We start from the raw sequence: 24,501 nt of genomic DNA on the forward strand, positions 1-24,501 counted from the left end.
GGGGCGAGGCCAGCTTGGGCGATGGTCCGTGAGCGCTCAGGCTTCAAGCGCGTCTTCCCAATGATCGGGTAGTAATAAGCGGCCTTTGGCGTCTGCGCGGTATCACTGTCTTTCGTTTCGGCGGGGTCGTAGAGTGTCAAGGCAATGTCTGTCTGCTTCTGGGGGTTACCGAGTGTCTGTGACCCTGTGGCGTATGTACGTGAGCGGTCGTAACGATGGAACTTCTGATTGTCGGCTCCCTCGTTGGTATATAAATCTTCATTGTCTCGGTCGGGGTTAGTTAGATGTAAGCTGGCACGGACGTTGTTCACCGAGTCCTTCTTCTCGGGTAGAAACAGATCGTAGTCGTATGGAAGAGGACCGGGATCAGGATATATGTTCGGGTTGGACTTGTGCAAGGCTTTCTTCGTCGCATATTCCTGCGCAACGCGCTCCTCCGGTTCAGAGGGAAGCAAGACCGCAACGTCCATACGTTCATCTCGTTTACCTCCGGAGCCTTGAGTGGGTGCCTTGTCAAACTTGAACTGCACGAACCCGCCAGGGTCAGGGAATCCTTGTAGATCTGGGAGTAGCGGATAAAAGCCGACAGGCTTCAGCTTTGGGTTATCGGGATGGACAGGATGCGCCCATGCGTCCGCCTCAAGCTTCGTAGAGACGAGACCTTTGAGCTGGCTTGACGTATCTTCGCCTGTATGCTTGCTCTCTGGGTAGGCAAGGTCGAAACCTTTCAGAATGTATTTCTTGATATATGTGGGGTCGTCTTGAGATTTCTTGTCGACGCGGGACTTCGGACGAATATGCGCCGCCTTCGGTCCTTCGGGAACGCGAATACCGGCGGAGATGTATTGTGTACGGCGCAAGAAACTGACGTTGGCATTCTTCGGCGCAGGGTTCTTCAGTTGGTCGAGGGTCAGAAGAAGCGGTAGGTCAGCGGGATCAACGGGATCTGGGTTTTCCGGCGCCATGATTGCTACAGGTAGAAGAAACCACGTTAGTTACTCTTTCGTAGTGATGCCGCGGAGCCTGCTACGTACCACTCTCATCGCCCAGATGCAGACCTGGAATACCGACCAGGTCAATCGGCATACCACCTTCGGCATCAACATCGATATTATGTTCTTCGCGCCGGCTTAAGTTGGAGGCGAATCCAGGAGTTAGGAACCTCTCGAGGCCCTCATGAGGTATATCGAGGAATTTCGGAGGCATATCAGGAGGAGGAAGATCATTTCGATAGCGCAGGGAAGCTATGTATTCCTGATGGAAGCCCCCAGAGGAGCTGCTGTCCTTTGACTTTGACATGGCCGTCTGGCAACTTTCAGCGTTGCGAGCTGAAGCTGGTTTGCCTTGGAATTGTCTTGGAGGCTGTTAGAGCTGATGTTAGGATCGCAAACTCGAGTCTGGAGCTAGCTTGCCGGAGAACATACTTGGAAGGCCAATGGAAGCGGAGGCTCGAAGGTTCAGTACAAGAAGAGCTTCCTATTTCTCCGCGCTGGAATTGAGCAGCACTTGACTGATATGGAAAGCAACTGGCAATATGTCTTGTCTATGCTGGCTGCGGATAAAGCGCGTAAATTGACCGGGTGAGAGGGCCATTCTGCACAACCTTACCGCCTTTCGAATAGTAATGCCATTCCGACTTGTGCATAATGCTTATGTAATATATATAAAATCCAGGCCAGGTACGGGGCTACGCGAAGTAATCAAACTATAAAAGTACGCCAGGGATCATCTAGAGTTTGTAGACAGCAATGGCGTAATCTGCATGAACTCTTAACGTAGAATTTTGCACTAATATCACCGATATAAAAAGGATTCCAAAAATACCCAAAATCTGCGTTAAGCTATAAAGAATCGTAAGTAGATGCCGTCTAGTTTTTAGGGCACCCGACCCAGGAAAACACCATAACCATAACAATAAACATCAAGAATACATCAGTCTAATTAGTACGCCCACATGCACTTGTAAGCGAGCAGACGATGCCCTAAGCGATCATACTCAAGCTGACTGATCCAGCTATCGTTCGTCCCGCTAAGCTTGCCAAAGATGCTGGCGCCCTTCCAAACAACGACCTGCGGGTCGAGGTCTCGCGGAGGCGTGCCGATCATGATCTCCTTGGCGAAGCCCGGCTGGAGAACCTGCAGCCGTTCCTCTAGGAACAAGTGGAAGTTGTTGACCATGCTTCCTCCACCGACGACCATGATCCCGCCGAGGAAATCTCGCATCTTACGCTCATCTGACCGCGCAGCGTGCATGATTGAGGTAAGAATCGCCTTGTCTAGGGGGAATGATGGGAGAACATCATCTCGCTCTTCAATGGTCGGCGCGCGTGGCTGAGATGTGACTTGGCTTTGTCCGCCAGTCGCAGGAGTGACGGCGCCCGCAGCCTGTGGAGTGCCCTCCGGTCCAGGCGAGCCGGCAACAGAAGATCGCGGTGTGGCCTCGAGCTCCTGTACACGGCTTAGAGCATGAAGTTGCTGTGAGCGGCTAGGGGTGGCTTGTACGTCTGCGGTGCTGGTGTGAGCATCACCATTAACTTGAGTACTAGATGATTGCGGAGCCAGCGCTGTCAAGATTTCCGACTGTGCGGCGGAGGTTGGATCGTTCGGTTGACCATCATAGATATCCACCGAACGAGCTATCAGTTTTCTTCGCCCATCGAGTTTCTTTAGGTTGTCGAACAACGACGGCTGGAAGACGCCCATTGGAGCGAGATGCACCTCGTCGTATGCTTTGAACGTGTATTTGCGGGTATCGTGACCGGCAACTCGGAGATGAAAGTCGAACACCTGCACCGAGACGCTGGCTTCATTCATGGTGCAGACGTTCTTCTTCAACTCTTCGGCTAACAAGAAATCATACCTGCGCCACAGGTTGATCTCTTCATAAGGGAAGTGATCGTAGAGCATCATCTTGACGAACAGCTCGGTCATATCTGCACCACCGTATTTAAGATTCACACGAGAGTTCTCCACACACATTCCTTCTTCAACGCAGCATATTGACGTCTTTTGTGCGCCAATGTCCACGACACAGGCAGAGGTGAACCCAGCCCCAAAGGTAGCGGCCAAGCTCTCCTGAATGAAACAAACGCGAGCGAACGCAAACTCTCTCATGAGCATTTCGAGGATCTGTGTGACGTATGACTTGTCGAAGAGATCCGGAATCACAAACACACAAGAGTATTGCGGCCAATCCTTCTTGCTTGTGAGACCCAACTGGGTCTTGATCGCGTCTTCGAGAATGATGGACATGTCCAAGAACAAGAGTCTCTTGTTATCATAATCCTGCTCGTTACACCAACCATACTTCATCGGCCAGTACAATTTGTAGCGAGGATTTGACTCGTCGGGTATCCGCAACGCCGGCTGCCCCACGATGTATTCTGGCGCCGGTTCCGGGATTTCTGTCCATTCAACTCGCATTGGATCGTTGTGTTCCGAGATGGTCTCCGGTACTGTCCGTCGGTTATAGTTGATAACCATTTCCTTGGAGTTCGGCAGCGTCCGACGCTTGTTCTGGCGCATGTGCGTTTTGAGGTCGGCGGCCATGGTTGTATATTGCGAGGAGAACTATAACTCCATTAGTCTCTGGATCAAGCAATTTCGCATTAACAGGAGTTCAAGACATACTTCAGGCCCGAACTTCTTCTCCGGCTCCATTTCGGTACCGTCATCCAGCTTCAACCTCTTGGGACGAGGCTCCTCCTGATCTTCAGATTCATTGGTGGTTGACTTTCGCGCTATCACCATGGGAAGAGTCTTCGGTAGTGCATCACTCGATAAACCAATACGCAGGTTCTGACTGCCAACGTGAATGACGACGACTTTCGACCCTAACGCTTCCGTGGCGGCCTCTTCGGCGTCCTCCATGTTTGTATCGCCGTCCATCTCCGCCTCCGCTTCTGGTATCCCTAGGTCATTCGTTTTCGCCATTGCGAGCGCACGATCATGGTCCTTGGCCTTCTTGGCCATTCGATTTCGGTTCTCTTCATTCTGCAACCTGAACGCAAGGTACTGATCGTCGCGTTTGAGGTAGTCACTGTGATAGCGGTAGACGCTTGGTTAGTCTCAATTAAAAGACACAAGTCCTATTATGGATAAGAGTCTGCGCAACGAACGTGTAATAATTTTTCTGGTTGATAGCCGGGATCTGGGGCCAGCTGGAGAGGTCCATATTGTTATCCGTCCTTTCGAGTCCTAGGGAGAAGTTAGGGCATGCAACGTATCGCTATATAATTGATTTTTCGGACTGACCCTCATCCCGAAGGAGAGCCTTCCCCGACTTCTTGCCCACCATTGTGTGCGGTTACTGGTAAGAACAGGGGGGTTCTTTTCGTCAAATTGCGCCGGAGATCGGACCAGCTTGGTCTGGATAAGTGCCAAAGGGATCGTTAACGAGCTTGATCGGAGGATTGCGCCCGGTTAGACGATGGAGGAGGAGGCGAAGGAGACTGCGCGAATGGTGGAAGGAAAGACGCTTGTAAAGGCCAGGAGGTGCAGATAAAGAAAGAGCGTGCATGCGGACATGGATTCAAGGCAACCCGCGGCGCTGGCGGTGCTCCATACTCTCCCGCAAGGCGACTCGCTCTAAATGGAATAGCGTCAAAGGAAAGTATACGGAGCGCAATCTCCAGAACTACGCCTTTGCAGCCATTTTGCGAAAATACTGCAGTTTGTGAGAGGCAAATCTCAAAAAAGGACTTAGATAGCTTTCGTCACAGAATTCTTTCACTCGGTTGAAGCAAAACACATCGCTAACCTGAAGGGTCGCGGACACAAAGATCAGAAGCTTGGACCAGGCCCTGATCAGCCCGCCCCTGCGATTTAGTCAGCTGCTCGAAGTTCTGGGGTCTGTCACTGTCTGAACTCTGGAGCATTCATCCTCCAACAAAGCACTTCTTTCAGTCTCCAAAAAGTCTCTGAAACAACTTCTTTACGCAGACGTCCAGCGCATCCTTTATCCTCATTCACCTACCGCCGCTTGTACGCCGAAACGCGAGCCGTTGGATACGATCGGTCTCCGCTGTCACTAAGGAGTCTCGCCGCTTTCATTTCCAGTAAACACAGACATGGGTGGTTCACTTTCGCGACTGTGGTCGCTGTTTTGGTCAAAGAAGGAAATCCGGATTCTGATTCTCGGACTTGTAGGTCAACTTTCCTGCTAAGAAATGGCAAGTGCTCAGGACACCGAAACTGATAGCGGACACGCGACCTCTTAGGATAATGCGGGCAAGACAACTCTCCTCTACAGATTAAAGGTAAGCTTACTGCAAGTTGTCGCCACTTATGCGCACCTTCGAGATTACGTGCTAATGGTGGTCTCGATAGATTGGCGAAGTCGTGACTACAATACCCACCATCGGGTTCAACGTGGAATCGGTGACGTACAGGAACTTGAATTTCAATGTTTGGGTACGCGCTTGACCGCCCCTTCTTACTTCCTCGACTCACATAATTCTACGGTTAGGACCTCGGAGGACAAACGTCTATTCGACCATACTGGCGATGCTACTACGCCAACACCGCAGCCGTTGTTTTCGTGATTGACTCCACAGACGTCGAACGACTCAGCACAGCGGCAGACGAACTTTCGGCGATGTTGAACGAAGAGGAACTGCGCGAAGCAGCCCTACTAGTATTCGCCAATAAACAAGATCAACCTGGTGCTAAGGGCGCGGGAGAGATCTCAGAGGCACTAAAATTGGGTGAACTGCGGGATAGGAACTGGAGCATCGTGGCTTGCTCCGCCATCGATGGCAAAGGTCTGAATGAGGGTATGGATTGGTTGGTGGTACGTTTGTCATTACTTCCAAAGAAACAACACCCTCACTAACAACTCGGTGGGCAGCAAACACTTCAATCTGAAAACGCATGAGCGCTGGCGTCTTTTGTCGTGCAATAGATTTGTTTATTTCTCCCCTCCTCGGCATCAGAAGCTACGGAGTGCATGTCGTTATACAGTATACCTTTTGATGTGGCAGTCTTGAAATCAGCATAATATCCTAATTGACTTGAAGGTGCTTGGTTGGCTTTGATCATGATTTCTGTGTTTGGCATGACACGGAGCTGTTGTTGGAACTGGTCATTGAAGGTTAGACAGCGTGGATTATACTCAGGTGTATAAATCAATGATGACTATATATGGTACCAATCCACGAGCCAACTAACGACCAACAGATATTAGTAAAAAGAAATGTGCCTTTCGGTTCTTATCACTGAGCTTCGGATATGGTCCGATAATACCCTATCAGCAGAGATATGGTATAGCTCCAGACGAAACCTACAACTGGTCAGACGAGAGATTCAATGCGTCAGTATATACACTTGCACATCCGCAGAGCGGCTATCTTCAGGCCAAGGAGCCGCTGTCTTTCTCAAACATTTACCCTTTGCATTTCGAGACCCTAAAGACAAAACATATTCCCCGCGTCCATTCTAATACGGCCATCCTCTCCATCGAATCACTTACCCCGCACCGCACAACTCCAACGGCGTGAACGAATACAACCCTCGATCCCGAAGTGAACACTGTTCACTTGGACCAATCGTCCATTCGAGCCCATAAAAACGTCCCCGCGCTCTGCCGTTAGGTAGAGTCCCATATCAACCCTACCGATGACACAACCCACAACACAAACCGCCGCCGTCCTCCCCTCTACCGGCGCAACATCCACCAGCCGCCTGGAGATCAAACATGACCGGCCAGTTCCTTCTCCCGCGGCCGGCGAACTGCTCGTCAAGCTCGAGTTCTCAGGAGTCTGCCATTCAGATGTGCATAGCGTGCGTGGAGAGACGCCGATGCTGACGGATATTGCGGGGCATGAGGGGGTGGGAAGGGTTGTTGGAGGTGAGTAATAGTTACCCAGTCCTGCCTGCCTTCGATTTACGGCACTAGGCGCTGACTGGTTCCCAGTCGGTGATGGTGTAGATGCGAATGCCTGGATGGGAACGAGAGTTGGGATAAGGTATGGCGTCCGGACCCACCATGTTTGCGTCGAATTGAGTGATGACGACCGAAATGGAAATCGTAGGTGGCTATACAGCTCGTGCCTAGAGTGTGAAATTTGCGAGAGGAATAACACGGCTTGTCCGTATCAGAAAAATGCCGGTGCGGTATGTTATGTTACCCTTCCCCAGCCCTAACTTGCTACAAGGTACTATCCGGTAGGTTAGGCTCGAGCATGGAAAAAGACTAACCGGCAGTTCAATGTATATAGAATGTCCCAGGCACATTTCAGCGTATGCCTTCCCCTTTCCATGCACCAATCAAAATCCGAAGAGATCAGGGGCAAAACTGACGTCTTCGAAGAATACATCGTCAGTCCTGCAGTGCACGTTACGAAGATCCCGGCACAGCTGCCTCCTGACGAAGCTGCGCCATTATTATGCGGTACGCTCTCTATTGTCAATTCAACTTGCGCAGTACAGCACATAAGGAATTCTAACAAACGCCCGTGACATAGCCGGAATCGCAATGTACTCGTCTATCATGAAGACGAAAACCCGACCTGGAGATTGGATTGTCCTTCCCGGTGCCGGGGGTGGCTTGGGGCATATGTATGTCATTCAATCAATCAGCCCACTACTTTACCCACTCCGAGAAATCTAGGTCATGACAAGCGGCAGCAATGCAATGTAATACATCCGCTAACCTGCCAACCTACCTGCTCCAGGGGCGTCCAAATCGCCGTAAAGAAAGGCCTAAAAGTAATCGCCATCGACAGCGGCGAGAAGAAGAGACGGCTCTGCCTAACCCTCGGCGCCACCGCATTCCTCGACTACAAGACCGACGACGTCGAAAGCGCCGTTAAAAATCTAACATCCGGACTAGGCGCACACGCCGTAATATGCACCGCGAACGGTGAGGCAGCTTACGAGCAGAGCATGCGGCTTCTTCGGCGATTGGGGGTTCTTGTCTGCGTGGGGATTCCAAATGTACCGTTTCGGTTGCCCGCGACGCCGTTTGATATGATTGTTGAGGGTTTGTAGCCCTAAGCCTTGTTTCCTGCTTTTTCAGAGTTCCTGCATGGAAGTGGGTGGTGTAGGTTAGTTAAGCTGACATGGTTCCGCATCTAGGTCTAACGGTTGTTGGGAACTCGGCTGGGACGGCGCAGGAGATGGATGAGCTGATGGAGATGGCTGTGGCTGGGGATGTGAAGGCTCATATTGAGTGTTTTGAATTCGAGCAGATAGATGATGTTATTCAGCGGCTCGGGAGGTCTGAGATTGAGGGGCGCGCTGTTATGCGAATTCCGGAGTGATCTATTTGGATCAAGAAGCATGCATTCAACGGCGGATGGTTACCAAGAGGGAATGTGGCTTCTCATGTTGACAAAAGCGATCAAGATAGAAGGGGCGAGGCAGTTCAGTATGGGAGAGGAGTAGTTCACTCTGGTGCAATTCTCACACGACAGCGTTAAACTCGCCTACAGTCCGATCATATCGTCCTTCAGGGTTCCATAGTCTCTCCATATAGTCTCTGGAGGATATTTATATTTACTACTTCTGGAACCGCCATAAATAAGGTCTCTTAGCAAAGTGGATCCTGGCAGTGACTAGGTCCAGAGCACCCTAGGTAAAGCCACTGGGTAGCAATTTGGTCGATGAACAATGAATCTTTGATGGTATTCTAAAGCCCTAATGTGCCAGCCACATGACCTGCAGTCGTTTTTTGACTTAAACGATTTCCAGTCATCAAGTAGTCTCATCCCTTAGTTCAGTTGCAAGCAGTTAATTGCCAATACTACGGAATCTGTCGCCGTTGAATCCTTGAAAAGCCTACTTCTCTTTTATACTCAGCTAGATAGCAGCAGCTTTTAGGCAAGCGTACCCAGGTAGCTACTTTGGCTGCTCCATGATGCCAGCTCTTCACTCATCTCCAGTTTTCCACTGCCTAGAGTGTATGTCGGCGCTGTATCACCGTCCACTTGGTGTATCAGTTGAGGACATTGCTAGCATGCCATCGAAGCCAAGCCACACGCGAATGAAGGGCGTCAAAGGCTTCCGATGGAGCCATTCGCTTCTCCGGAATCGGGCTCTGAAGTTCCTCTTCGTTGGCCTACTCGTTCTAGGGCTCGGTTGGGAATTTCAAATTTTCGATTCTGAGGATTTGGAAATGCCTTTGAAGCTCTTGCAGTGCGCTCATAAGGACAATCACTGGGATGAGCGCCGTGAAGAAGTGAAAGATGCTTTTATGGCCACCTGGGATGCTTACGCCGAACATGCCTGGGGTAAGTTTGTTCTTTGTCCACGGTCCAATTGCCCCATCCGCTCTCAACCAAACTCGCCCCCACTACATCGGTACCTATAATAAACCCGCTCTAAGTACATTTTATTGACTCGTCTATCCACCAGGGCAAGATCAGTTCCATCCAATCTCTAAGACCGGCTCGCAAATCGCCCCCAGCGGTCTAGGGTGGATAATTGTTGACAGCCTAGACACTTTGATGACGAACTTGACAACTTGTCTTTCTGATGCGCGAAAATGGCTAAACCGTGGCTTGACTTACGACCAGGACCAAGATGTCAATACCTTCGAGACTATGATCCGCATGCTCGGAGAGCTCTTGTCTGCCCATTATCTGTCTACTATACTCCCAGATGCTTCGTGAAGCGTGACCATATCTACTTGTCTAAAGCCGTTGGTCTAGCAGATCGGCTACTCAGCGCATATGAGTCCAAATCAGGGATACCCTACGCCAGTGTCAACATTGGGACCCGAATAGGACTTCCGTCTCACGCGGATGGTGGGGCTTCCTGAACGGCCGAGGCCAGAACTGCACAGTTGGAGATGAAATACCTTTCCCCTCTCACTGGCAACGAAGTCTACTGGCGTAAGGCCGAGCACGTCATGAAAGTCATAGACGACCAAAAAAATGCAGGACGGGTTCCTGCCTATATTCATTCATCCAGATATTGGACAGTTAGGTACCGGGAGATTCAGCTTGGTTGTCGCGGAGATTCATACTATGGTATGTATGCACAATAACAGCATTTACTAAAACAAAATGCTAATTTGTCTCCAGGATACTTGATCAAACAAGACTTGCAGACCTCCGGACAGGAATCTATCTACCGTGAAATGTGGGAAGAAGCATTGACTGGTATACAGAAACATTTGGTCACCTACACCAAGCATTCAGGTCTTCAGTTCGTCGCCGAACTACCACAAGGCATCGGTGGTCCATTGTCCCCCAAAATGGATTATCTCGTCTGCTTCTTACCTGGAGCAATTGCGCTCGGAGCTACTGAGGGCTTGGGTGAGCAGGAAGCACGCCGACTACCTAGCTGGACTCCTCAGAAGGAACAGCAGATGCAATTGGCGCGGGAGCTCATGAAAACCTGTTGGGCAATGTACGCAGCCACCGATACCGGGCTATCACCAGAAATTGTCTGGTTCGGGGCCGACGAAGCCCATCTTCGACCATTTCCCCAATCAAATTCCCGACCCCGGAACAGAAATGATAAATCTTCCTGGAAACGCGTCCTTGTTATCAAACCGCTAGATGCACATAATTTGCGGCGACCAGAAACGCCTGAAAGCCTTTTCATAATGCACGAGTAACTGATGGCCCTACCTACCGAGAATGGGGATGGAAGATCTTCAAGGCATTCCAGAGGCACACGGCAGTAAGCAATGGGAAGGGATATACATCCTTGCAGGACGTTACAAAAATCCCACCACGAAAACGAGACAACATGAAGAGCTTCTGGCTGGTAAGAAATAAAATCATCCAATCCCTGAGTTGGCACCAACCCGATCACCACTAACCTTCACAGGCGGAAACGTTGAAGTATCTATACCTCCTCTTTTCCCCGAGTGAATTTTCTCCCGCTCAGCGAAGTGGTATTCAACCAACACGGGGGCCCATGTGTTGCCTCGCTTCAACCAGAGTAAGTTCCAGACGGGCTGGGCTTGTATGGATTGTTCTTGAATCATCTCCTCGGACACGTCCGGTTCTCCTCGAGTATCACCTGTTTGTAAGGCGATCTTCAGACGGCTGCTTGGAAAGAAGAGGAAGGTGGGATTGAGATCCATATAATGTGAAATATATCAGGGTCTGCCCCTTCCTATATAGTACGATGCTTAGAAAACTTGGTGTCTTGTCTCCCTGAAGGATGCAGCTAACATGCACCGCTTTCATGGGTTGTCGAATATCATCATCTGAGATACATTTTCTGCTGGGATATCATTCACCAGATCAAATAGTCGAATGTCCCACCCGCCACGTAAATAGGTGGAGGATAATCGGACGCATATTCCTTCAGAAGGGGATGGAGCTTGTGTCATAGCCGAGTCGAGTCTGCTGGTTGAGAAGGAGAGAAGTAGATGTCTGCGGTTTCCAATGCTAGAAACAATAAAGATGATGTAGAAGGAGAACGTTGGTGAAGTACGTAAGGATAAGTTCTGCGGAGAGTCAACATTCTGTCCAAATGTCCATGGACGAAAGCAGAATGCAGGAGAATTGGGCCGAATTGGTTCAAGCAACGAAATGCTCACAATGAGAACAATAGCCCACCTACACTGCACTGTATCGCTTGTGTACTGCCTCGTCTTCCCGCTTTTCGCTCCCTTAGCAGTCTTTGCGTGAAGTGTGTCTCAAACAATCTCCAAGTCAGAAACTGACAACCTCGGTTGTCTTGTGCAATCGAGCCGAGCGCTCCCAGTCAAGCTCTAGGTTTGAAGCTGCGCCAATTAAAGGTTGATTCACCTGGCCAGCGTGGAAGACTGTGGTTGCGTCGAGTATTTTGTGTTTCCTCGACCCGAGCCCGTATAGAGTTCATGGGCTCGTCATTATCACCAGTGCTGACAGGAGTGCAGCTGACTAGAACCAAGCGTTATCGATAAGATCGGTCCGATGGGAGGATGTCGACCTTAATCTGGCTGGACTCCGCTTGGATCTTCTAGTAAATTCGTCGTGATTTTGCAAATCAAAGCCGTTGACCGTACGGAAGGGAGAGGCCAAAGTGTGGTGGAATTGCGGGCTTTGATTGGTGGAGCCGGATATACTGGCGATGCAGCGCCTCCGAACGTCGACCTCCTGCTCTCCCCTACCGATCGCCACACATGTCTCCACGCTGCTTTCCTACTTGCCAGTCATTTTTGGCTCTCGCAGCCCGTGCATTGGTCTGCAGGTCCTCCAGCGAGCTGCAGATTGCCTCCACTAGTGCTACTGTCGCGGATCCTAAACCATCCCGCCTCGTGCTCGCTGCATCGGACTGCCTCTAACCTTCTTCCCACCCCCTGGTCTGATATGGAGCCAATTGAAAGAGCATGGGTCTAGGATCGTCCGTTCATCTTCCTCTGGCGCTATCGACCCGATTCCGCTTTTGGACACTGACTCTCTCGCGCCCCAGGCCCATGTGTGTCCCTGATAGGGCGTCACGCCCTTTGCGCTGCCTCACCCCTCAAAAAGCTAGGAGCCAGCGTTGTCAATACAGCGAATCTAGTGGGGCAGAGAAGGAATGCGCTTGACTCCCCTCTCCGATGTCCGCCGGTGTTTAGAGGGGCATTTCATTCAAAAAAGCGCCCCTCCCTACTCAATTCTCCAGTTGACGGAGCTTAATCACTTCTGTCCTTTTTGGTCGTGTTCTCTTTCGCGCCATGAGCTCTCTTGCCAGTGGTTCTACTGGCTTTCTCCAGAGCGGTTTTAACCATCTCTATGTGTCAATTGCGGGCACAGCCTTCTTTGTTTGCGCGCTTGTCGCAATTGTGCTCGCCGTCGGGTCGCAAAAGCGCAACAAGGCCGATTACAACAGTGGAATCTACAGCTACCTGAAATTCGCCTATGCTAGCTTTCTGAAGCCTCATGACAAAGGCGCCAATGGTCAACAGGATGCATTGGAAAGCTTCTATTCCACTCAAGTATGAGCTGCCTAGCAGCTGCCTTTGACATGCCAATTAACCATTCGCAGGCCAGTGTGTACGATGCGACGCGGAAACGCCTTCTCCGTGGCCGAGAGGATATGCTAGGTCTTGTTGCTGCCCAGCTCAAGTACAAGGTCGAGAACAAGCAGCTTCAACCAGGAAAGCCAGTCTGGGTCGACGTAAGATATCCTTGCTCTAAGTGGTCCATATGAAGCTGACGAAGGATTCAGATTGGCGGTGGTACCGGGTGAGCATCAATGAAGCGCAATCGTTCTCGACTGGTATCTAACAAAGCTCTAGGTACAACATCGAAGCCATGGCCTCCTTCGTGTCTGTTCCGGAGTTCTTCTCCCACGTATACCTCGTCGATTTCTCCCCATCCCTGTGCGAAGTCGCGCGCCAACGTTTCGAGCGATTAGGGTGGAAGAATGTCACCGTTTCCTGCCAGGATGCACGCACATTCCGTTTACCGGAGGGCAATATCGACCCTCTCAAGACCACTAGAGCCGGTGCTGATGTGGTCACGATGAGCTACAGCCTGTCGATGATTCCAGGTGAGGGTGACTGTTACAGATCATCAGAACCGTCACTAAAACAACTTAGACTATTACAGCGTGGTCGACTCCTTAGGGCATTTGGTGAAGCCATCTGGTCTACTGGGCGTTTGCGACTTCTACGGTAAAATCCCAAATCACCCCCACTTATGGTGAATGCTTACTGATCAATTACAAAGTGCAAAGCATTGTCGATGTCTCCTCACGTAACTATATTGGCGGTGCTTTCAACCGACATGTCAACTGGCTTGGCCGGGCGTTCTGGCGCGCCTGGTTCGAGGCAGACCGGGTGAACCTCGATGCTGCCCGTCGGGACTACTTAGAATATCGCTTTGGAACCGTCATTTCCGCGAGCGAACGGAACTACCTCCTTGGTGGCATCCCTTACTATATTTTTGTTGGACGCCAAAAAGACCTTTCCCAGAATCAAGCCAGCCGTGAGGCTATCGAGAAGCTGGACGCCTCTTTCACAGAATCACCATACCTATCCCCGGCTAACCACCGCAAGGAGATGGACAAGGCTGTCGTCAAGAGCTCGCAAGAAATCCGCTCCAAAGCATACGAATCGGCCGTCATCAACTTGAGCGCCAACCTTCCACTTCCCGCGGCCTTTTACCAGAACCACCACTACCGCATCTTCTACAACGACCTTCTCCCCAAGCACACCCAGTTCAAGAACGAGTACATTTATGCCTTCAACTGGGAGGACCCCCGAGTCGATCACCGACTGCTGAACATTAAGCGCGACGACGTCATTCTAGCTATCACAAGTGCCGGTGACAACATCCTAGACTATCTGCAGAAGAGCCCGCGTCGTGTACACGCGGTCGATTTGAACCCAAACCAGAACCATCTCCTTGAGCTCAAGGTTGCCAGTTTCGTCGCTCTCGGTCACCGAGATGTCTGGAAGATCTTTGGTGAAGGAAAGCACCTCGACTTCCGCGACCTTCTCATCTCACGCCTGAGCCCTCACCTGTCTAGTCAGGCCTTCCAGTATTGGCTTGAGCACACCCATGTCTTTACTTCAAAGTCTGGCCGAGGACTCTACGAGACTGGTGGCTCACGCCATGCAATCAAGATGGTCCGCTACCTCTTCAAAGCCTTCGGCCTTGAGAGTCAGGTAAAGAAACTGTGTGAAGCTCAAACACTAGCTGAGCAGCGTAAAATCTGGCCGCGAATTCGATCAGTTCTGCTAAGCAAGCCTCTCAACTGGGCGATAGTTAGTACCGAGTGGTTCGCATGGAAAGCCGCTGGCGTCCCTCGTAACCAGCGAAACATGATTGTCGAAGATTACTTCAAGCGCAACGGCCTCACGAAGGAGATGAAGAGTGCCAAAGACATCAGCGGCAAGTCGATTTGGGAATATGTGGTTGATACGCTGGATCCCGTTGTCAACGAAACAATGGTCAGCAATGACAACTACTTCTATTTCCTGTGCTTGCAGGGTCGGTTCTCAAGAAGGTTAGTGGCTAAGTCTCTCAACCGCGGCGTCAAACAATGCTAATCAACTTATAGATGCGCCCCCGCCTACCTTAACCCCCAAGCCCACGTCAAGCTATCATCTCCCGGCGCATTCGACGGCCTGCGTATCCACACAGACGAAATTAACGAAGTCATTGGGCGCCTCAAGCCTCAAAGTCTTACGATCGCCGTGGTAAGCAAGCACCTCTCTCTCTCTCTCCATACACCCACCAAACCAGTCCTAATCATAATCATCTCCATCTAGGTCATGGACTCAATGGACTGGTTCGACCCAGAAGGCACCGACGCCTCAGCGCAAGCGCGCAAATTCAATCACGCTCTCAAGCTCGAAGGACGTGTCCTGCTCCGCTCCGCTAGCATCGAGCCCTGGTATATCAAGAGCTTCGAGGAGAACGGCTTCACTGCGAGACGGGTTGGGGCGAGGTTCTCGGGGACTTGCATTGATCGGTATGTTGGCTCAATATTGGAATAAAATTTATCGCGATAGCTAACATTTCGTTACTTTGCAGTGTCAACATGTACGCATCAACATGGATCTGCACGAAGACTAAGGAACTCGAACTCGAAGAACGCCCGGCCCATGACATGCGGTCTAATAGCGTGGATCACTTAGAGATTTAGATTTAGACTACGGAGTAACTACTTAGTACGAGGATATGGTATGATTCGAGTTTCGCGGGCGAAAATGTTGATTTTGATTTTGATACACCGAGCGTTGTCTTGTCTTCTCTTCACATTTACCTACCTTACCTACCTTATTTCACTATGACTTACTTTGTTTCGCTTTATACGTTGCTTATGCAATCCTTATGCTTATCCCTGCACCATCTCGTTTTAAGGTATATAATACAATATACAATATACCCACGTTCGTTCTGCACGTTTTGCCGGGTGTACGGGGTGGATATCTTCCGATTGTGAGGGCGTTTTATGACATGTCTTTTGTTCCTGCATAAAGCATTGATAGAATTGTCGCCAATGAACTAATACTCAGAAGATGCATGCACCAGCAATAGCATAGTTACCGACATCGTTAGCTAACAGCGACCTGGATATATATAGATAAAGAGAACATCACATCGCGACTTTTATCTATTCAGCGGCCAATCCAACCAACATCATGCACGTACACGTAAAGATACACATACCCAGCTCAGCTCTAGTAGCACATAGGGTAGGGTAGAGCACAATAAGCAACATTATGGTAGGAAGAAGAGGGAAGAGACTCGAGAAAAGGAGACCTGGGAAGTCTGAGAATCACCTGGCCTCCCTGTACAGTTGAACAAGAGGAGAAGAAAAGAAGAAGAAGAAGAAAAAGCATGCATGCATTATTCGCTACATTCACATTCCTCGTTCTTTTCCTCTGTTGCAAGTGCAATGCAAGTTGACTGACTGTTGGACAGCGTTCCACATAAAGAGAAGAAGGCTGCGCAGCCAGAAGAGGAAGCGAGAGAGGAAATCATCAAAATGTCCAAGTACATTCATGCATGAGGGAGGACGCATGTAGTCCTCCGTACCGTCATTTCATCAGATAAGGGGAGGGGGAAGGTGCAGGTGATTTAGGGAAAGAAAAAGGGAAGGCCTTTGATCCGATCCGTGTCTATGAGCGGCCGTATCTGGTCTTTCCGAACGAGAAAGGCACGTAGCGGTACTTGATCATGTGCTGGATTTGGCGGCGCACTAGACATTGCGTTAGCATTGCTTCCTCTCTAAGACTCAAGCGCGAGGAGTAGAAAGACCCACTCGTCAAAATGAACAGCAGAATCCAGTAGACCACCAAAACAGGCCAGAAGACTGGGATATCAAAGACTGTGAACCAAGTGCAGAGGAAGCCAATAGCGATGGCGCGCGTGGCGGAGTGCCAGAACTTGAACTCGGGAAGACGCCGGATGAAAGGGCGGAACTCGTCGTCCTGCTTTGTCGGGAGACTGGGGGAGCCTGCATCGCCGTCTTCAAGACCCTCGTCTTGTGTGAGAGAGGGGTCGAATTTAGGTTGCAGGAAGAGGAGGAAGAGGTTGAGGAGGTAGATTCCGACGGTGTATGCGACTGGAGCGGGTGTGTTAGTGTCGTGATCCTGATGGATGCTGCCAGTAACGTGTAGAGGCACGTACCAATGTACCACCCCTGAGCGAAGATAATGCGCAGGAAGAAGACGAGGAGAAGTACGACGGTGCCTATCCAGCGGTAGGCTGTGAATGGCGTCGAGGCGTCAAGGTAGGTTTGATATTGCTGGAGGAACCATTAGCCCTGCTCATATCCACTTCTGTTTCCTCCACGGAGCCTTATCACATGGGAAGAATCAATAACTCACCCTAGCAATCTTCGAGGTCTGCGCGGAGACGGCCGTGAAAGGCGTCTGCTCGGGCTCAGGAACATCCATTGCGGCAATTCAGTAGGGTCTAGGAGAGGAGAGAGAAGAGGAAACCAGGTGCAGGTGAAATTATTGTAGGAAGCGCACTTTCAACACCAGCAACTTGGAACCCGGGGTAGTCGTGATGGAGGCGATGTGCAAAAGTTGTCCACTTTCCAAATACCGGCCGATTGCGAACTCCAGCTTGGCCTGTTTGGGAACCCGCAGCCACACCGGAGTGCTGCGCCACACATAGGACGCTAGTCTTCTTAAGGACATGGCAGCTTATGTAACGGCAGACCCACGTGATACGTTACCTCGGAGCAAGCTCAGGCGGTTTGCGTCGGCAATGCGGGGAATCGCCCGTCCCTGCCGGAGCTCCGTCTATCTACTCGGCCTTGCATCATCGACCATTGCAGCTTCAAAACACTGCTGTTTGCTGCTATCTCTCAATTCGCATCCTGTCATCATATCACCATGTTTGCCCGTCAATCCCTCCGAATTGTCTCCCCGCGGACAACCACCTACTTTGCCCGCGTCCGCTTGTACTCCTCCGCTTCGCCGAGCTATGAGCACATCCTCACCTCAACGCCAAAGCCAGGCGTCGGTCTAAGTACGTATACATTCACTAGCACATCAGCAAGCCGCATATCAAGCGTCTAAACAAAAGTGCCCTCTTTAATTGCCGTCAACAGTCACGCTCAACCGCCCCAAAGCCCTTAACGCCCTCTCAAGCCCGCTCTTCAAAGAGCTCAACGATGCACTCTCCAAGTACGATGAAAACAAAGAGATTGGCGCTATTATCCTCACCGGAAGTGAGAAGGCTTTTGCTGGTACGCACGCCTGGGCCCGACCTCCCCCTCTCCCTTCTTTCTCCAGTTCTATCTATAAAGTTATACTAACTAGAGATGGAATGAACAACAGCCGGCGCCGACATCAAAGAAATGGCCCCCCTAACCTTCTCCTCCGCCTACAGCCAAAACTTCATAGCCCCTTGGTCGCACCTAACCAGCATCCGCAAGCCCGTCATCGCCGCAGTCTCCGGCTACGCCCTCGGCGGCGGGTGCGAACTCGCCCTAATGGCCGACATCCTATACTGCACGGCGACCGCAACATTCGGGCAACCCGAGATCAAACTCGGCGTTATCCCCGGTGCCGGAGGCTCGCAGCGTCTCACTGCCGCCATTGGGAAGAGTAAGGCGATGGAGTTAATTCTGACGGGGAAGAACTTTAGTGGTGTTGAGGCGGGAGAGTGGGGTGTTGCGGCGAGGGTTGTGGAGGGTGGTAAGGATGATGTCCTTGCTGAGGCGGTTAAGACGGCCGAGACGATTGCCGGGTATAGTCGGGTTGCGACTGTTGCGGCAAAGGAGGTTGTGAATAAGAGTCAGGATCTGGGGGTTAAGGAGGGGGTTGAGTATGAGAGACGGTTGTTCCATGGGTTGTTTGGGAGTCGGGATCAGAAGATTGGTAGGTTTTCTCATCTCATCTGTTAAGGGAGGAGAGTTGTGCTGACGAGGATAGGTATGACTGCTTTCGCGGAGAAGAAGAAGCCTGAGTGGTCTCACGAGTAAGCAATCCAGACAGCGCTGTTAATCTATACGCATATAGTAAGAGACTGTCCATGCTGTTGTATTGAAAATTATTATTATATTCAGTGCATCATTAAGATGCATTCGTTGCCTCGTAACGTATATGTACATTCATTAGTGTTATTATGCATTTTGATAATGGCCAGCAGGGCAGAATGACCGACGGAAAGCTCAGAAGACTGTAGCTTGAGCCTGCTTCTCTGGGTCATCTGGACGCTGTCTTTGGGTCTGGTAGTTCTCGACTACGCGGCCCTCAACGGTCTCATCAAAGACGTCGACCTGCGTACTTGCAAACTTGCGAGCACTCACCCGGCGCTCGAAGAGAACATCTAGCTCGGCAAACGTGCGGCCACTGGGCTCGGGAACCCTGAAGAAAGTGTAGATGATGCAGAGAAAGCAAATCCCTCCCCAGAAAAGACCGGCAAAGTTTCCCCAGTCCCAGGCGGTTGGGTTTACCATGTAAGGTGTTAGAACACCGCAGATGATGGCGACAATGTTGTAAGAGATTCGGCCGAGGACGACGGTTTTGATCTGCAGACGACGCGTAGAGATCTCTGCAACGAGTGAGTATGCAATGGTCCCGACTGTTAATTGGTAGAACAACGCCCAAATGAGCATCATTGACCCGGTTGCCAGAGATGACTGAGTTCGATGAGATTCTGGAACTAGGCCCAGGAAACCCATAATCAGCAACATAACGCAGAGACCACATAGACCGTAAAGATAGAGCTTGCGGCGGCCGATACCCCACGCCATGAGGAACCATGCTCCGAAGACACCGACCATGTTGATTCCATATTGTCCCATTGCGAATGAATATGCTGCCGAGTCCTCGAGTCCTGCTTGCTGAAGGAAGTAGGTCGAGTAATTGGAGAACGAGTTTCCACTGAGGTTCTGAATAGCCCACACCATACAAACAATTTCTGTGCGACGTAGATCTACTCCCTTGAAGCAGTCCAGATAGCTAGCGCCCGAAGTAATTTTTTGCTCCAAAGCGGTGGTGTGTACCATCATGGCAATTGTCTCGTCCGCGTTGAAATCGGTCTCTTGGCTTGTTTTCGTCAAACGCAGCAAAGACTTTTTAGCTTTCTGAGAATTGCCCTTTCGAACTAGCCACCAAGGCGACTCGGGTGCTAAGTAGATGCCGATAAACAATGGTACCGGCCACATCCACTGAAGACCGTACGGAATACGATAGGCCCATTCATCTTGACGGCCGATCATAGCCCGAATCACGCCGACACCGATAAGTTGTCCCAGACCCCAACAGAAGTTCACGTATGTTGTAAGGTAGCTTCGGAGCGCGACTGGGCATACTTCGGAGGCATAGGTGACGCACAGTGTCTGAAAGACACCCCATGGAATACCAGCGAGGATCTCAGCTGCCAGAAGAGCTTGTACGTTTGGAGCCGTGAAGAAAATGGCTGTCCAGGCGGTGATGAGGATGAGACATGCCATGACAGTGTAGCGGTATCCGAACTTTTCAGAAGCCCAACCGTTGAGCAAAAGACCGATGATTTCGCCGACATATGCACCGTTACTCAAGCCGGATTGCCACTAAGGAGTCATCCAATGGTTAGTTACGCATTGAATCGAAATCTGGAAACTAAAAATTGGGCAGTACTCACCCGCGCAGGAACTTGATATTCTCCGTTTACTCCCATCTCACCATACTTCCGATTGAATTGTTCAAAGGCGTAAAAGTTGTTGACAAGCGAAATGTCATAACCTTCCATAACAATGCAGGTTGATATGATGACACTCCACATGACAGCCTTGGGGTAAAGTTTGATTCCCTGCAGCAGGCTCATGCTCTGCTCCTTCTGGGCTGCCGCCTTTGCATTCTCAATGACTTTGGCCATCGGAGCGGCCGGGTTCTGTTGACCTTGGTGACCTTGAGACTGTTCGTCCTTAGCCGGAGCAATCACGTCCTGAGCCGTGGAGGACTCCATTTTCAGGAAACCCAACACTGCGGGAGTGTCCAACAACAGAGGAAGAAAAGGGGTGGTTTTTGGCGGGCTGTCTTTAGGTGAACGGTGAACCACAAAGACAGTCCCGGTAGAGATTTATGTCCGCGGCGGGGGCTCGGGGAGGGTCCACCCTAGGCTCTAGCCCACCTTCGCAAAGATTTCTCCCGAGCACGAGCGGCAAAACGTCCGCAAAAGAAGAAAAGAGCACGCGACGCTAGCACTAAGAGAGCATAACGCAGCTGAAGGTGATATCCCGAGACTTAGGGTTTGTGGGGAATAGACCACTGGCCGTTTGGCACTGACCATGGAGGGGATTGCAGCCAAGCCGTTAGTGGTGTCCAGATTCACGGATCAGCTGTGGGAGGTCGAACGAAGATCGCCCATTGGACGTGCTGACAACCTTGCATACACAAAAGACAAGGTTGCATGCTAGCAGGAATGGTCATAAGAACCCTAAGCATGGGAGGGGAGGAATAAGAAATCATGATGGACTCGGCAGCTGCTTGCCGCAGGCTCAGCGCGCGATGCCTGCAATCGGAACAGCCCAGCCCGGCCAAGCTCGAGTCTCAGTAATCGCCCGCCGTTGCTGACCTCGACCGTTCCATATTTTCACAAGGCTTTTCCAAGCGCTTCCAGGCACTTCTGGTATAAAAAAGGGACCGGTCGACAGCACTCGGTTATCGTCGGCTTGTTTGATAAATGCAATGCAAGTTTCTCTCGTGTCTCGACGATTGTGTTGAAGGTGACAGGCTATTTCTGCTGATCATTTGATGCTACGGGCTGCAAGCAAGGGCCAAGATCATTGGTTTCAAGCCCAGAGATCTCTTTCACCAAACGAAGTCTCGTCTATAAACGCATGAGAGACTGTCGCAGCGGCGCAACCCGGCCACAAACTGGTCTGCCTGGTCGAGAATCTATTGTCGTGAGCCAACTTCGACAGCTTATAATGGAATACGGATCTGAGGCCAAGGGCTAATAACTACAAGAGCTCGGGTTGGTGGTTGGAACAACGGTCGAAGGTCCAAGACGACATACTCTGGGCCATTCGTATCTGCCAATCTCGGACTGGGTACTGGATCAGGAACTGGGACTTCCCATACAGGACATCCAAAGTTGTTTGACGCTGTGACTGCTCTCCCACCTTCCAGCAGAATCAGTCCGCTCGCATCGTTCTGCATGCCGTTCCATGAGCAAAGAGAAGGGCACCGTACCCCACATGCTCAAATACGAAATATTTAGTATACTATTGCTCGTACCCACAGGGCCCTTGGCTTTGCATCTCGAATGCTTGACACGGAGAATAAGAACCATCGAACCGGCCCTCAATGGATAGCTGCGTCTATATCCATCCATCCACAATCCGCCATGAAGCTTGGGATGTCTCAATGAGAACCTCTGCTACAGATCTTGTTCTCCCTGGACCACCCTGATATCTGCAGTTCTCTCCGCAGTGGCAACGTAGCACTTCTGGTATCCCATTTCCCCAGGATGTCGCAATCAAGATCTCAGGGTCTGTCTATCGCGGGCCTTCAATGTAGATCGACCCTGATTGTTGTGGCGCATGAGCGTCACTGAGAACCTAATCGAATTCTAGAAGCGAACAACAGCAGCTCGCGATCTGCATAAATGTCCGATCTGCAGATCCAGGACCAACTAGCGGTGCAGTTGTTTCGCAAACTGTGGCAGTGTGAGACCACAAAAGAAGTCATGGTCCAAGCTTCCCTGTTGGCACACGTCACTTTCATACAACCGGTTTCCATCTTTATCCCTTGGACCCTGCATCAGCACCCTATTTAAGCCCAACACATCTCGAGAATTTCTAGCTCTGATCACAAACAAAGGCATCCTCAAGAACAAAACGAACACCGAAGTCTACCAGAAGATTCATTTGAACAACAAACAAACCACGCTCGATAAACATGGGTCTCATGTGGACTAAGCACTTTGGCGGCAGACACGCCGGTTAGTACACCCTTGGATAGATTCCTATTCAACAACAGATCGAAACTAACTAGAGCAACATAGGCGGTGGTGTCATCGTCGACAAACATGGCGCCCGCCGCGCTCCCTTCCGTATCTCCTTCGGTCGCTTCAGCTGCTTCCGGTAAACGACGCAAACCCTTGACGATACTACACTTTGACGATGTTATGACCTCGACGAATTACGTTTCTGCCGACCTCCAGCTCGGAATTTAACGGCTCTATCTTCTCTTCATATTTCGCAACGGGCGAAAATTATATTAGCATGCAGATTTATTGAGACAAACTGTTGTGTTGCGCTATGGACTATGCTGCTGTTACATTCATTTTTTAAAATAATGATAGACTGTTAGATTGATCAATAATGCTACGTTTCCTAAAAGTGCTCAATTTGACCATAGTGTGATCTGAAATAGTCATAATGATATGTTGACCTGCACCAATTCGAAGATGAGAGTAGTCTGATAAAGACCATGACGCTTGAGCACAGCCCTGATGCCCAAAAGGACATGCAAAATTCTCGCATCTCGCGTGCTACAATGTGAACACTGTATCTAGTTCTCGAGATAGTGGTGACATACGGTGCCTGAAGTACCTGATGACGTCACCTTGTAAACAGGACCCTGTACCACATCATATCTCGTATCAGTTCTCCACATTTGTCTATCACACCATGGGGAAGATAGCTCAATGCTAAGAAAAAGCTTCAAAGACTACCAGTGGGATTTCCTATCGACTGCATTACTGATTTGATACAGGAGGGAACCCCGAATAAGCACACTCATCATGAGCTCGGTTTCGACAGTGTCGTGGTGTTGCCGGCGGTGTCACTCTCAGTGTCACTCTCAACCTGTTGATGTATTGATCTACATGCTGCTGCTCGAAATGTCAACGACCCAGATTCACGAGTCAGTTGAGCACACCTGCTACGCACAGTTACGTCGAATGCTCGATCGCTATGATGCTTTTCCTGTTGCGGTAGGCTCAGACAGCCACGAATGTCTACCCTGGCCCAAGTCAAGCCGAAGAGAATCAGGTACCCATGCGAGTCGCAATCCTGCCATCTGTTTCTTAGAAGCGGGTGTGGGCGCAGTTTCGCAGGGTGCGTATTCTGGTGGGAAGCCTGGAATCAGGGGAGGAGGGGAATCCTGAAGGACTGGATCCTCCCCGCACGCTCACTATCTAGGTATGAGACGACTTTGGCACAACATTGGGTTCAGCAACCAACGCGAATCCGCGGTCCCTGCGCCCCCTGCTTTTTGCCAACAGTATACCCGTCCTAGTCACTGATGCCTGAGCCTGGTCGGTACAAGAGAGCTTGAAGGCCGGTTGTCGAAGCCGAAATCTTGCTCGAGCCGAGAAGAAGCGGCAGCCCAAGCGTCAACAGATCTCGGCTTTCTATACGCATCGGCACCGAAATATGAAGAATAAGCTGTTGGCACAGGAGGTGTTCCTTGCCTTGGCAGAACCATGGGCCGAGTAGCTTCCTACTAGTGGCAGTCCATTACTAGGAATACTCGGCTGTCTCCAACGATCTCGGTTGTGCTAGACCATCGAGAATGCCTGAGAGGGGTTCATTGCACGGCGGAAAATCCACGAAAAAAAAATCGGATTCTCGATATGCATGGATATTGGCCGAAGTGAACCGTGACTGCACCAAAATCTCAGTCATTTTCCCACAGTGGCTGGCAAGCACACGGCCACGGAG

The 24,501-nt window shown here is 50.7% G+C and overlaps 9 protein-coding genes across 9 annotated transcripts; 6 read left to right on the forward strand and 3 right to left on the reverse strand.

The window, feature by feature from the left end:
* Positions 1–1,693: 1,693 nt before the first annotated feature.
* Positions 1,694–4,507, reverse strand: BDV17DRAFT_256542 (putative chromatin remodeling complex subunit (Arp8)). The gene is made up of 4 exons (XM_073757087.1): positions 4,255–4,507; positions 4,119–4,197; positions 3,631–4,039; positions 1,694–3,570 (listed from the first exon to the last, which is right to left on the reverse strand). The coding sequence occupies exons 1-4, from the start codon at positions 4,295–4,297 to the stop codon at positions 1,942–1,944; spliced, it is 2,160 nt and encodes a 719-aa protein (XP_073618150.1). The 5' UTR covers positions 4,298–4,507; the 3' UTR covers positions 1,694–1,941.
* A 199-nt stretch (positions 4,508–4,706) lies between these two features.
* Positions 4,707–6,147, forward strand: BDV17DRAFT_256545 (ADP-ribosylation factor family protein). The gene is made up of 5 exons (XM_073757088.1): positions 4,707–5,144; positions 5,220–5,258; positions 5,329–5,412; positions 5,468–5,791; positions 5,849–6,147. Exons 1-5 carry the CDS (start codon positions 5,070–5,072, stop codon positions 5,873–5,875), a joined length of 549 nt encoding a protein of 182 aa, XP_073618151.1. The 5' UTR covers positions 4,707–5,069; the 3' UTR covers positions 5,876–6,147.
* A 142-nt stretch (positions 6,148–6,289) lies between these two features.
* On the forward strand, positions 6,290–8,577 carry BDV17DRAFT_256550 (zinc-dependent alcohol dehydrogenase). Its single transcript, XM_073757089.1, has 8 exons — positions 6,290–6,847; positions 6,914–6,965; positions 7,032–7,113; positions 7,218–7,239; positions 7,310–7,390; positions 7,464–7,557; positions 7,674–7,981; positions 8,077–8,577. The coding sequence occupies exons 1-8, from the start codon at positions 6,616–6,618 to the stop codon at positions 8,259–8,261; spliced, it is 1,056 nt and encodes a 351-aa protein (XP_073618152.1). The 5' UTR covers positions 6,290–6,615; the 3' UTR covers positions 8,262–8,577.
* Positions 8,578–8,956: 379 nt separating this feature from the next.
* BDV17DRAFT_280225 (glycoside hydrolase family 47 protein) lies at positions 8,957–10,770 on the forward strand (the record flags this gene model as incomplete). The annotated part of the gene is made up of 5 exons (XM_073759844.1): positions 8,957–9,230; positions 9,355–9,607; positions 9,775–9,971; positions 10,026–10,560; positions 10,620–10,770. 5 exons carry the CDS (start codon positions 8,957–8,959, stop codon positions 10,768–10,770), a joined length of 1,410 nt encoding a protein of 469 aa, XP_073618153.1.
* A 1,709-nt stretch (positions 10,771–12,479) lies between these two features.
* On the forward strand, positions 12,480–15,817 carry BDV17DRAFT_14899 (class I SAM-dependent methyltransferase). Its single transcript, XM_073754447.1, has 9 exons — positions 12,480–12,865; positions 12,916–13,047; positions 13,099–13,115; positions 13,169–13,422; positions 13,472–13,546; positions 13,602–14,883; positions 14,938–15,076; positions 15,149–15,351; positions 15,414–15,817. Exons 1-9 carry the CDS (start codon positions 12,605–12,607, stop codon positions 15,523–15,525), a joined length of 2,475 nt encoding a protein of 824 aa, XP_073618154.1. The 5' UTR covers positions 12,480–12,604; the 3' UTR covers positions 15,526–15,817.
* Positions 15,818–16,504: 687 nt separating this feature from the next.
* BDV17DRAFT_288864 (Rer1 family protein) lies at positions 16,505–17,284 on the reverse strand (the record flags this gene model as incomplete). Its single annotated transcript, XM_073761508.1, has 4 exons — positions 16,505–16,584; positions 16,648–16,950; positions 17,016–17,133; positions 17,216–17,284. 4 exons carry the CDS (start codon positions 17,282–17,284, stop codon positions 16,505–16,507), a joined length of 570 nt encoding a protein of 189 aa, XP_073618155.1.
* Positions 17,285–17,627: 343 nt separating this feature from the next.
* Positions 17,628–18,898, forward strand: echA (enoyl-CoA hydratase echA). Its single transcript, XM_073757090.1, has 4 exons — positions 17,628–17,867; positions 17,950–18,087; positions 18,179–18,721; positions 18,776–18,898. Exons 1-4 carry the CDS (start codon positions 17,732–17,734, stop codon positions 18,823–18,825), a joined length of 867 nt encoding a protein of 288 aa, XP_073618156.1. The 5' UTR covers positions 17,628–17,731; the 3' UTR covers positions 18,826–18,898.
* Positions 18,899–21,437, reverse strand: BDV17DRAFT_256587 (putative MFS alpha-glucoside transporter). Its single transcript, XM_073757091.1, has 2 exons — positions 20,472–21,437; positions 18,899–20,400 (listed from the first exon to the last, which is right to left on the reverse strand). Exons 1-2 carry the CDS (start codon positions 20,793–20,795, stop codon positions 19,015–19,017), a joined length of 1,710 nt encoding a protein of 569 aa, XP_073618157.1. The 5' UTR covers positions 20,796–21,437; the 3' UTR covers positions 18,899–19,014.
* A 2,027-nt stretch (positions 21,438–23,464) lies between these two features.
* On the forward strand, positions 23,465–24,149 carry BDV17DRAFT_14938 (uncharacterized protein). Its single transcript, XM_073754454.1, has one exon. The coding sequence runs from the start codon at positions 23,580–23,582 to the stop codon at positions 23,943–23,945; it is 366 nt and encodes a 121-aa protein (XP_073618158.1). The 5' UTR covers positions 23,465–23,579; the 3' UTR covers positions 23,946–24,149.
* The last annotated feature ends 352 nt before the right edge of the window (positions 24,150–24,501 follow it).

Source organism: Aspergillus undulatus, assembly GCF_047715775.1.
Source record: "Aspergillus undulatus strain CBS 261.88 unplaced genomic scaffold BDV17scaffold_10, whole genome shotgun sequence".
Lineage (NCBI taxonomy): Eukaryota > Fungi > Ascomycota > Eurotiomycetes > Eurotiales > Aspergillaceae > Aspergillus > Aspergillus undulatus.